The 12,564-nt window shown below is 40.6% G+C and overlaps 1 protein-coding gene across 1 annotated transcript; it reads right to left on the minus strand.

Annotated features, from left to right (window-relative positions):
* Positions 1 to 777: 777 nt before the first annotated feature.
* On the minus strand, positions 778 to 8,416 carry LOC149085060 (uncharacterized). The gene is made up of 17 exons (XM_089232842.1): positions 7,391 to 8,416; positions 7,201 to 7,302; positions 7,055 to 7,117; positions 6,881 to 6,943; positions 6,587 to 6,795; positions 6,020 to 6,503; positions 5,248 to 5,924; positions 4,816 to 5,163; positions 4,391 to 4,731; positions 3,964 to 4,306; positions 3,759 to 3,881; positions 3,516 to 3,678; positions 3,204 to 3,427; positions 3,016 to 3,115; positions 2,728 to 2,915; positions 2,378 to 2,481; positions 778 to 2,242 (listed from the first exon to the last, which is right to left on the minus strand). Exons 1-17 carry the CDS (start codon positions 7,469 to 7,471, stop codon positions 1,953 to 1,955), a joined length of 3,903 nt encoding a protein of 1,300 aa, XP_089088968.1. The 5' UTR covers positions 7,472 to 8,416; the 3' UTR covers positions 778 to 1,952.
* Between the last annotated feature and the right edge of the window lie 4,148 nt (positions 8,417 to 12,564).

Genomic DNA, 12,564 nt, shown 5'->3' on the forward strand with positions numbered 1-12,564 from the left:
GCCATCCTCATTCCAAAACAGCTGTCTATTGTTCATTTTCAAGGTGTCAACCAGTTCTCTAGCTCTTTTCTTCTGACTCGGAGCGACTTTTCGTATGATCATGTTCTCAAAATCGGGTCTTATATCTTCTTTCTTTTCCCCTAAAATTTTAGTATCCACATTTTCGGCGAGTGCTAGGTACCTTTGCAATACCTGTAAATACTGTTTCGCTTTTTCATCATCTCTCAGACCTTTCTTCTTGAGAACAGTGCTGATATCACCATCTAACTTGCTTAGCTGTTGTTCTACAGCGTTCAAATGTCTATCTGCCGGCACGATGACGTATTTTTTAGCGTGCTCCATTTATGAGGGAAGAGATAACGGATATAGCTGCTGGTAAAAGTAGACTGAGAAAACCGTTACCTCTCTGGACTAAAATACGCCGTTTTTTATATAGTGGGAGATTCTTCTTAGACAGATTTCTCAGACTCCTCTTGTGACGACTGAGCTTAGCTTTCTGAGTTTTCGTGACAGGAACGTTACCTTTTAACACGTTAAGACACACTTCGCAGAGGGCCCGTATGACACTGTTGCTACTTTTCTTTATCAATTCAGTGCGCTTTCTGCCTCTACAGCAGGTTAGCTCTTTAAGAGTTTCTAAATTTTGTTGTGCATACCTCGACATCTTGATCCTCACTGACAGTCGAAACCTCTTTCTCGTATATACATAGCGTATTTGACGGCCTTGATCAGTGCGCAATGGGGGATGATTAAAGCCGTGTTTGAAACAGCGGACTTTAGGATTTGGTAAAGAGGGGGATTGAGGATAACCGATGAGATCGTAACAAGGCTTCCCCATCATCCGCTGTATGAACTTGCACTTATCTTGACCTTTGCAGTAAATAACAGAATACGAATCCGATAACAATGAAAGAATACCGGAAAGTTTGTCATAAGGTATGTCGCCGTCTCTCCAAGAAATATGATGTAGCTTAGACATTACCCATGTAGCAGACGCTCTTTCTTTACTGCTCAGTTCGGACCATTCATAAGGTGGCTGGAAAGTATAGGCCCCGTAACTACTACCAACTAACGAAAAGTAAGCCAGTTCCTTAACTATAAATCCTCTCGAACCACATTGGAAACCTTCAAAGTCTATGACAAGACCCCCTTCCATGATGTGACCACTTTGGCTGCTCGACACGAAATGAATTTATCTGGGTTGGTAAGCGTAATATGTATCATCCTGGAAAAAACCGGTTCTCAGTCTTAATTGTTCTTCCGTATTCGGTTTCAAGTCTATCAACAGGTAGCCGTAAGCGGGTTTGCAGGCATCATTAAAAACCTCTTGAAAAAATGCTTGTCTACCCGGATACATCTGCCTAGCTAAATGTTGAACTTGGCTTCTATCTCTCGGATTTTTGAACAAGACCAGATAATGTGCATTCAAAGATATTTCTCGCATCTGACTACCTTTATGAAAGAAATTTTGAACGATGAATATCACAGAAAGGTTTCTGTGGTGGCTTCCGCGAATAAACAAATTAGTTAATCGCCTGTCATTGCCTAGCTCTGACATCAGATCATCGATAACGAATAGCGTTCGTGAACCGATGTAAGACTCGTAATCTGTAGGTAAACCTTCTACGAATTTGACACCTGAAATCTGTTCATAAAACGATTGATAAATACCATAGAACCAGACAATTTCCGTAGGAAATGGATCAATCATTTTTTCGGCTATGAGTCTCGAAACAAAACGGGTTTTTCCCGAAGAAGTCGGTCCAGACACTATACATCCAAAAGGATGTTTAAGCTTCAACTCCTCCATCGTAAATGACAGATATTTCTGTTTGCATAACATTAAATACCAAAATAACACAAGAACGAGAGAAACAAATCTATAACAAACAATAAAAAATTTATTCATTAGAGTAGAGGTCTTCGCCGTTATTGCGATAATCAGAAAAAAATTAGTACCCATAAGGTAATGTTGTAAAATCAGGCAGAAGAACCCTCTTGTCATATACGATGCCGTATTTCTTCTCTTCTACTCGGGTTGTGACACGCCTCCTTTTCACCTCTCTTGTAATTTTGTATTTGTCTTGAATGACGACCTTCGTGGAGAAATCCATTGACTGTACTAGAGCCTTCATAGTGTCGAAGTTGAGAACTTCCGAATTCTTGAAGTTTAGGGTGAAGCCGCGAATCTTGCAGTACGTTTTACCGTCAGATCTCCTGTAGGCATAGTTTTTGGCTCCACCTGTTGTTATAAAAGTAATAAGAATAAATTTTCCGTTGATAAAATAATGAGAATTTTTGTTGATAAAATAATGGGAATTTTCGTTTATGAAATAATGAGAATTTTCGTTGAAAAATAATAAATTGAAAAAGGTACCTGACACAAATTCGGTAATCACATGACCATCGAGCTCATCTGTAAACTGTCCCAGGAAATCTCCCAATGGCGGGTCATTGTCACCATCGCTAGCATAGATGATTCTAAAATAATAGAAAAATCAAATAAATGAAAAATCAAATAAATGAAAAATCAAATAAAAGAAAATTCAAATATAAAAGAAAAATCAAATAAAAGAAAAATCAAATATAAAAGAAAAATCAAATATAAAAGAAAAATCAAATATAAAAGAAAAATCAAATATAAAAGAAAAATCAAATATAAAAGAAAAATCAAATGCAAGAAATGCTCACATAAAATTAGTTTCATAAAAATTTATAGATACTTACGAGTCCGTGTCAAAATACAACAAGGCATCGCCTAGTTTCTCCATCTCGGAGTATAGCTTCAAGCGAGCCCACGCTGTTGTAAAGGCAGCCAGGAAAACATTGGTCCTGTCGGTCTGGGGTATGAAATCCGACTTGTACTGCCATTCAACTGCAGCAACGTTCTCAGTTGGCAGATACAAGTCCTTGACCTGCAAAAACAAAAATATTTTTTAGTTTGATGAAATCAAATGTGAACATGTTAAATATTTTATGAAGAATCATAGCACATAATAATTATTAAAAAAGTACCTCTATCGCAGGATCATTCATCATCTTATAAAAATCGGAGGCTTTAGTCAAGTACGACAACTGCGACTTATTCTCCTGCATACCCCAGCGACCCCAGAAGCTGAAAAAAAGAATAGTTTGTTTTACTCTATCTTAAAAAAGCAGAATATTTAAAAAATACATAAAGATGTTGAAAAATTGATAGCTACCTATTCAGACATAGCTTCGCCACCTGTCGACGTCCGGGGTTAATATTAATGTTTCCTGGCTCCAACTGGATTCCTTCAACCTGGTCATATTGCTTCACGTATGAGTTTTTCTCCTCATTCGTGACGCAGTTAGACGGCCAACCCGAGGACTCCTGCTTGATTTTCAGGAAGGCGTTTATGTAGGGGGCAAAAAGACCTTCCCGAGATTCTTCGAAATGATAAACCTAGAAAAGAAGTTAAAACATATGACTACACAATATATTGCTAGAGTAATAAAGTGATGAGATTAAAGTGATGAGATTAAAAAAATACCTCGTAAATTTTCATCACGACGTAACCTTTTTCAATTGCCTTCTTGAGCTCTTCTGTAACCCATGTTCCCGTAATACACCTTTCCTCGTCGTTGTGGTGGCATTCGTTAGACAGTGTTTCCACACACGAACGGCATAGGGGAAAAGTCAGCTTTCCGCCGGATCTAGAAAAAATGAAACTCATTAGTACCTGTTATAATGATATGTGAAAACAAATAATAAGAAAAAAAATCATTCCATTTACCTGTATGGGAGTACGGGCAGATATAATCCTCTTGGTGGCTGTACTTTGCACTTTATGATACCAAAATACGACCCCAGCTCCCCAAAGTTCTCCGTAATAATCCGGGGGTGGCCAACCGGATATCTGCAAATGAAAGGAAAATTCATTTAAAAACATTTCATACGTTAGGTCATAATAACTTATAAATAATATTTAAAGTACTTACCTGCAGTATTTATTGACCCACGGGTATAATGACGTGAAGTCAATGTATTTTGCTGTTCCTTGGTAGAACAGCTTGGTGGCATTTGTTCTACCACCATAAAATGCATCTCTGGGTGCCAACCTGTCGACATAGTGGAAATCCATCAAGAAACTTTTCAGACCCCCGTCCGTTTTCTTCATGGCATTGAAGTCATGCTCCCACATGACTTCAAGCCTGTACCCGCCTTGACGGATTTTCTGCTCTTGTTCTGATGTTTTCTTGTGGAGTTCCCACATGTATGTCTGCGTGCTAGGATTCACCAGGTCCCTATCGAAGCACTGCGGGCAGCCGTGCCAATAGCATCCTGAAAAGAAAAAAGAGAAACATGAAAAAAAAAAATAATAATTAGAGAAAAAAGTTTTGAAAATAAAATCCGAAAAGTAATTACCGTGAAACAGATACACCGTGTTTGTTTCGGTACAGAAACCGTCCACACTGAGACCAAGCACTCTTTTTTCTCCAGTCCCGTTTCTGGAATGGTGAATTTTTAGGTTGTTCTTCTCACCCAGGTATGACAACCATTCGATACTAAGGCGGCTGCTGTTGGTTTGATTCACGTAACCGTTGACGGGCACCATCCCAATTGACCCCACCTCAATGTACTTCGACCTGTACGTTGCCATACAGGCCGAGGCTATGGTGAGGTATTGGAATGGGTCGACACCGGTTAGCTCCAGGAATTCCTCACGAAACTGCAAGCAGCACCGTCGAAGAATATCGACGTCTGACCTAAAAAAAATAAAAAATTTTAAGTACAGTGAAGAAATAATAGAACAATAAATAAAACGTATTATAATATAGAAAAGGACTTACTTGCAGTATTCGTACATTTCGTGTTTGAACACGAATTTCCCGTTTTTTCTCTGCTCATACCAGCCATCGAATTTCGCCTTCATATCGGCGTTGAATGTTTCCGGGTTATAGAACGCTTTCTCCGGAAGGGCTCCATCGTAATCCTGATTTTCTGGTCTGTTGAGGAGATGAGGAAAGAAACCTTTCTTCAACTCTTCTAGACCGAAAGTCTTTGGTAGTTTGGCCAAAGCCATCGGGAGAAAGTTGAGGCTGTCTATAACCCGGATTTTTAGGGTGTCCAGCCGCAAAGCCATAATCTTTGATCCGCACGGCACAACTGAAGGTTTTACTCCTTGCTCTAGGAGATATCTACAAAGGAAAAAAAACAACACATAAAAAAAACAGTAACGTGGTATTTATGTAAACATTTTCGAATAGTGGTAAAAAACTTACTTGAGCAGGAACTGGCCATCGAATCCCTTCATGTTGTGGGCGATTGCGGTGTATCCTCTGTGTTCCTTGCGGAACAGCCATGCGCAGAACTCGTTGATGGTGTTGTAGCCACTGAAGACCATCTCTTCGCCGTCCGCATATTGAGCAACTGCAAAGTTGACAATATGCTCCCCCGTTGACTGGTCTGTCTCAAAATCGAAGAAGATGAGCTTGTCGGTGGGGGCCTTCACCGTCTTCTTCTTGAGAGAGCATAGGTGTTGTTCGTCATGATGGAAAACTTTGCAGTTGCTGCAATATTTTTCCCCGCAGACGTGCTTGACACGAGGCCGCTCTTTCTCGACGAGAAACCTCTTGCAGGACGGGCACTCGTAGAATTGTTGGCAGAAAGTTTTGCTCTTGCCTTCAAGACTCTTGTGCCTTGCGTAGCAGTCGGCGGATCTACATGTCCTGTGGCAATCCCTGCATAATTGTGGGTCTACGGGGATGCATGCTTCGCTGAAGCAGGTATTGCATCTCGTAGCACATTTGTGTTTTTGAACGTGATCATAAGCTTTGTCGCAGTCCGGACAGTAGAATTTCGATGCGTGAAAGCCCTTGGGAGATGTTATCAGGTCGTAGTGCCCGCCATGAAGCAACAAAAATATTTTTTTGTCCTTCTTGGCCGTCTTGAACACCACCTACATAAAAAAAGACATAAGTAAGAAATTATATAAGAACATATATTACATTGTATAGTATAATATTAGTATAATTCTCGGTGATGATAAATTACCTGGTAAAATTCTTCGGAGGACTTGACAAATATTTGCACGTCCAGGACCTCGGCAAATTTGGCGATTGCATCAAAACCACAAGGACCTTCGGGTACTCCGGCTTCTCTATACAGATCCAAAGCCATTTCCCTCTGTATATTCTTACGGCCGTCTTTCACCATCGAGAGCTTCGGATGTTTGTCTAGGACAGCTTTGCCTATAACTATTGCCCTGGCACAACAGAGTCCGTCTTCGGGCGTACGTATGATTGACATCTTTGTCAACCGGTCAGACGATATATTGACGATCTTTTGTCGGCCTCCTCCTCGTGGTAATCTGACTGTGATAACGTCAAACCTTAGAGAAGGGTCGTCCAGAGGTATGGAGTTTTTACTCTGCAGCACTTTCATTATTACTGCCAGCAGCGACTCAATCGTGAGCGAAGCCACTGGAACAAGTGATGTAGAGATTGGCCGGTCCAAATTGTCGGATGTCATGACGATTCTGAAAAAGGAGAAAATAATCAATTATTCCAAATAATTCGTCACTTTGAATATCCAGTCCCTAAATATCCAACAAATACATACCGTATTCGGTCCTCGGGGTGCAACCCGCTAGTTGTCTCGTCTATCAGTTGCCTCAACAACGCTCGCAAAAATGCCACAGCAGCTATTAAACGAGTTGACGGGTCCACCAACTCCTCCGTTCGTATTCGAGCTGTGAAGGTGATCTGTTCCGCATTAAAGCGGACATTTTTCTTGCGGGACTTTTCCTGCAACACGTATGGTTTCGTGTTCTGTAAGAGAAAAAACGAAAATGAGTATTGTGGGGAAACAGTAAAATAATCAAAAATAAACAAACTCTATTTCAAGAAAACTTACTGCATTTTGTCTCGATGTACCCTCGCCAGGGTCCCTTACTTGACCTATCTGATCCTCGGGTTCCTGTTAGAGAGAGAATAAATGTTAGAATATGTGAAGAGAGAAAACAAGTGTTTTTTGTATATAACAGTCAAATAATCAGTAATAAACATGTTCTATTTCAAGAAAACTTACAGTATTTTGTCTCGATGTACCCTCGCCAGGATCCTTTCCTTGACCTATCTGATCCACGGTGTCCTGTTAGAGAGAGAATAAATGTTAGAATATACGAGGAAAACAAGTGAATTGTAGAAAACAGCCATAAGACAACTGAAACTAACCTTCTCAGCTTGGTTCATATCTATTTCTTCCAAGAACGGGTTTTCGATGAGTATCAGTTCTGCCTCGTCCATGGTAAAATCAGATCCGAACAGATTAGAATTCTAGAAAAAATACAGTATTATCATCAGTATAAAAATCAGTGTTAAATACTAGGTGAATCTTTTAAATATATGAATTAAATAAAGTTACCTCGTCCCAATCGATAACATCAGGCAATGAATTGTTGTCAAAAACAGATTCCACGTCGAAAACATTCTGGAAAAAAAACATAAATTTAATACGCTACATTAAAACACGATATCTGCACATTTAGAATTGATGAATATATAGGTACTTACATTACGATTTTCCATCTTGCTCCGAGTCGAAAAGAATGATGAAGTCGATGAGAGAAAGCGAACAAGCTAGAACGGTGAAGAAAAAGCTAATGGTATCTGTCTCTCACAGACCGCGCTATTTATATGGTAGGTCCGGAAGTAAATAGGGGTCTGTAGAGATAAGACACCGGAAGTATCTTAATGAACAACAGATGTCACTTAATAAACACCTGAATAGAGATAAGGCACCGGAAGTATCTTAATAGAAAACAGATGTCACTTAATAAACACCGGATGTCGTCATTCTGTAGAGATAAACAGCGTAGGTCACCTAATACACAACAGAGGTCACTTGATAAACACCGGAAGTCGGTTAATTAACAGCAGATGTCAATAAACACCGGATGTCGGCATTCTGTAGAGATAAACAGCGTAGGTCACCTAATAGACAACAGAGGTCACTTGATAAACACCGGCAGTCGCTTAATGAACAACAGATGTCACTTAATAAACACCGGATGTCGGCATTCTGTAGAGATAAACAGCGTAGGTCACCTAATAGACAACAGAGGTCACTTGATAAACACCGGCAGTCTCTTAATCGAAAGCAGATGTCACTTAATGACCGGATGTCGGCATTCTGTAGAGATAAACAGCGTAGGTCACCTAATAGACAACAGAAGTCACTTGATAAACACCGGAAGTCACTTAATTAACAGCAGATGTCACTTAATGACCGGAAAAGAGATAATTTGTAATTATACATCTCGTACTATAGTAGATACCTCGTACTATATCTCAACACCGGAAGTCATTTAATTAACAACAGCTGCCACTTAACACCGGAAAAGAGATAAGACACCTCGTACTATATCTCAACACCGGAAGTGTGACGTCACTTCCGGCGGTGGAGTGGGGCCCATACTACTCGTACCGGATTAGCGAGAGTCTACTGCAGGGGTCTTCAACCTTTCAGGCATAGCAGGCCATATTGAAACATTTTATAAAGTACGCGGGCCACAATGTTATACAGTGGCATTTTTCGTTATTAAACGAAACGGGGGGGGGGCATAATATAGAAGATTTTTATTCACTCTGAATACAAATAATGCAAAGGCAAAGGCCACAACAGGCAGAGTGCCCAACGAGGTGGCTGAAAGAGAAAATAATAATAATCAATATAATAATAGTAAAAATAAAATAGAATAAACAAATAAAAATAATAATTTCTAAAAAAATTTTTTTTAATAATTTCTTTCATTGACAATAATTTTAATTCATTCTGAAATAATTTCTTCCATTAAAAATATAATTCTTATATTTACTCCGATATAATTTCTTCCCTCTATTCCCTCTATTGAAGAAATGTTTTTCTATTAAATATTATCAGTATCTTTATATCAAATCAAATATATTATATTTGAGATATTATCAAATCTTTATTAATCAGTAATATTAAATTATTAAAACTATGACGGATCTCCATTTTTGCCGTGTGGCTGAAGGCACCAGGACGGACATCTTAGATTACTAAAAATATGATGCAGAATTTTACTGTGATTTTTTTTTTTTTTAATGGGAGTGTGATTATTTTTCATCTAGTACCAGAGAATATCATTATATTTCCTTATCTTATTTTTGTGTTTATGGTTTTGGTGATGCAAAAATAAAAAAAAAGTTATGATTTTTGATAATATTGTTCATTTTAGTGAACCATCTCGTTCTTATTAGGGCCAAAAGGGTGCAGTGGTGGATAAACGCAAATTTGTGGGTGGGGGCGGTGGTTGTGACCATGTGTTCAATTTTTCAGGACGGTTCTGATTTCTTTTGGAAAAAATTCTGAATTTTCCCCTTTTTTTAAGCAAATTTATTTTCTTGGTTTGTTATTCAGTCAAAAACGTAGAAAACATTTTTCTTTCCATTTAATTTTTCTGATCTCGGGGGGGGGGGGGGGGGGGACAGCCCCTACCTTTAATCCGTCCCTGATAGGGGGGCCTCCAGATCAGGTTGCGCCTGGGGCCTCCCAAAATCATGATCCGCCACTGTGCGATATGTGCGAAACAGAAAAAAGTGAATCAAATTCGCGAGGTTCGAGGAAATATTTACTGCAACGCGACAGTATGTACAGAGCATGCGCAATACATATATACAGAATATATGCAATACAATATAAACAGGGCATGTGCAAAAGCGACAACATGTGCTAGAATACACAGACATGTGCAAAAACCAAAATAGCAGAACGGAGACACAGAAATGCAATGCTGGTCACTGCAGGAAGCGATCATGAAATCAAATACGTTGCGATATGTGCGACACAGAGAAGAATATTAATATTGCGGTGTTCGTGATAATATTTGCTGCAGCGAGACAGCATAATTATGGAACATATATACACTGGTGAAATAAATTAAGAGAATTTGCATATTTTATCGAATTTCATGAAAAGAACTGAACTGAACCACTGCTTCTGGACAAAAATGCAAATCTTGTACGTCAAATACGTAAGCGTACACGTGTGTGTAGACGGAGCCAGTAGAGAAACAGGCTTTATAAGCGCGCGTAAGTTAAGACGCATTTCGTTCGCTAGCACGCCTCGGCGAATTTCTTGGTGTTATTTTGCAGCAATCGGTTAATTTCAAATTGTAACAGTAAAAATGAGTAACCACCAACGTTTAGATGATGGAATGAGGTGGCGAATTGTGGGGAGGCTGAAGCAGGCCAATCTCAAGTCCAAATTTGTAGAGAGTTCAATTTAACGCCCAGCGACGTGTGTAACTTATGGAAACAGTTCCAGGATACCGGATCCATCGAGAGAAAGCCTGGGCAAGGTCGTCCAAGAGCCACGACGGCCAGAGAAGATCGCCATTTGTCGATTATAGCGAGGCGTAACAGGAGTGCTACAGCTTCTCAGTTCTCTCGTGACTTGTATGCAGCCACAGGAACCCGTGTATCAAGGGTGACTGTTTCCAAAAGACTTCATGAGAGAGAGGGTTGTTTGCAAGAAGACCTGCTGTTTGCGTCCCGCTCACTTCTACGGACAGGAGAATCCGTTTATCATGGTACAGAGAGCATAGAGATTGGAGTATGGATCAATGGGTGACCGCTCTCTTCACTGATAAGTCCCGGTTCAGCCTAAACACCGACTCTCGCCGTACGTTCATATGGAGAGAACCAGGGACCCTCTACCTACCCTCCAATGTCCGCGAAATCAACCATTATGGCGGAGGAGGTTTAATGGTCTGGGCAGGCATCATGTTGGATGGCCGCACACCTCTCCATATCTTTGAAAGAGGCACTGTGACTGGTGTGAGGTATAGGGATGAGGTCTTGGAGCCCCATGTTCGCCTTTTCAGGGGTGCAGTTGGCCCTGAGTTCATGTTAATGGACGATAACGCGAGGCCACATAGAGCTATTCTGCTCGACGATTTTCTAGAGAGTGAGCATATTCGCCGGATGGATTGGTAAGCCAGATCTCCAGACTTTAACCCTATAGCGCATGTCTGGGACGCTCTGGGGAGGGCAATTGCAACTCGCAACCCCCCTCCGGGAACCATCCAGAGAATGAAAACAGCGTTGCTGAACGAGTGGGACCAATTGCCACAGGAAATGATAAACTGCCTTATTTCAAGTATAAAATCACGCTGCGAGACCCGTATATCTGTAAGAGGGGACCATACCCCCTATTAACCCATTTTTTTGTTTATTCTGCAACCGCTATTTCATACCTTCCGACTCCAACGAGTGTTACGCACGATCATGCGTGTGTATTACAATTATTGAATGGTTATTTGTTTTGTATTGTATCAATGTATGTACATATCAAATTTCATTAAAATCGGTACAGTAGTTCTAGAGATAATCGACCAAGTCTGCAAATTCTCTTAATTTCTTACACTAGTGTATATATATGCGCCCTCGAGCGCAAAAGTCGTTCGCTTTGTGCACCGCAACGGGGCACAACGTTGGGCGGAACACCACGGTGTAGCGGCCAGGAGTCTTTAATCCTCAGGGTTTGACGAGTCATCCTATGTGGAGGCAGCCCTGCGCCGCCTTCTCGGTTGTGGTAACGCTTGTTTTGGAATGAAGTCGTCCTCGTTTGTTTCAATTAGATTCATCAGTCTTGCGATTTTTTGTGTTCTCTCCGGTCTCTTCAGGAGCTCCACTCTCCATAGTGGAATGTTGGGCTCTGCTGGCGCCCCGAAGTGCAGTTTCACTGTGAGCGGGAATCTCGTGGCGTAGTGGATCGGCGTTCCCGTTTGCTCACACTTGCATTTGTCACTTCCTCTCAGTATGAATCTCTTGAGGTAGGAGGGGAAAGGGCCGTGTTCCGTAAAGTACAGTACCATTCCCCTCGTCCAGTGCTTGTTTTTTAGCTTCAGCCTTGGAATTATCTGGTGAATTTTCCTACCGGTTTTGGTTTCGCTGTCCCATTTCTGCTGCCATTTCTTGATCATCAATTGTGTGGATTTATTCTTAACCCACGATGCTGGGTAAGGAAGGTGGCAGTCGATGCTCTCTTTCTTGGTAGCCTGTTTAGCCGCGGCGTCTACCTTCTTGTTCCCAAAATTTCCTTCGTGAGCTTCACAAATTCGAAAGAAAGTCAGAAAAGAAGTCGAAATAGTCTCATTCTTTTAATGTCGGGGTGCAAGAATTTTCATACACAGAAATTTTGTTGCTCATCTTCAAGAAGCATTTCAAATTGACACAAATTGTTTGAATTGACATGATTTTCTCTCGAATTTTTTTTTTCTGCAAAAATATTTTCAATTTTTCATCATCTTGGAGGGAGCACGGACTCCCTGTTCCCCCCCCCCCCCCACACACACACACTTCTGATCCCAAAGACGGGGGCGTGAAGCAAAAGTTTTAGTTCGTATTTAAACTCATAGACGGCAGCACGAGACCGAACGTTTTGGGTTACTTTTGAGAAGGCTAAACGCACGTGAAAGGAAGCAGTGTAGCATGCACGTATAGAACGCATGTAACATGCGAGAAATTAAAAGCTTTCATAGCTAATTAGAGACGAACAATTATTATATTTTT

The sequence above is a fragment of the Pholcus phalangioides genome, unplaced genomic scaffold, assembly GCF_987345545.1.
Source record: "Pholcus phalangioides strain wild (caught in Gottingen) unplaced genomic scaffold, Ppha-v1.0 ptg000007l_1, whole genome shotgun sequence".
Taxonomy (NCBI): domain Eukaryota; kingdom Metazoa; phylum Arthropoda; class Arachnida; order Araneae; family Pholcidae; genus Pholcus; species Pholcus phalangioides.

What these genes read in the sequence shown, in the direction of transcription:
- LOC149085060 (XM_089232842.1), bottom strand. Translation starts at nt 7,471, where the DNA reads ATGTTTTTTTTCCAGAATGTTTTCGACGTGGAATCTGTTTTTGACAAC. An exon ending in TGGGTCAATAAATACTGCAG is followed by an intron (nt 3,882 to 3,963) that starts GTAAGTACTTTA and finishes TTTCATTTGCAG; the next exon opens with ATATCCGGTTGGCCACCCCC. An exon ending in TCGTGATGAAAATTTACGAG is followed by an intron (nt 3,428 to 3,515) that starts GTATTTTTTTAA and finishes CTTCTTTTCTAG; the next exon opens with GTTTATCATTTCGAAGAATC.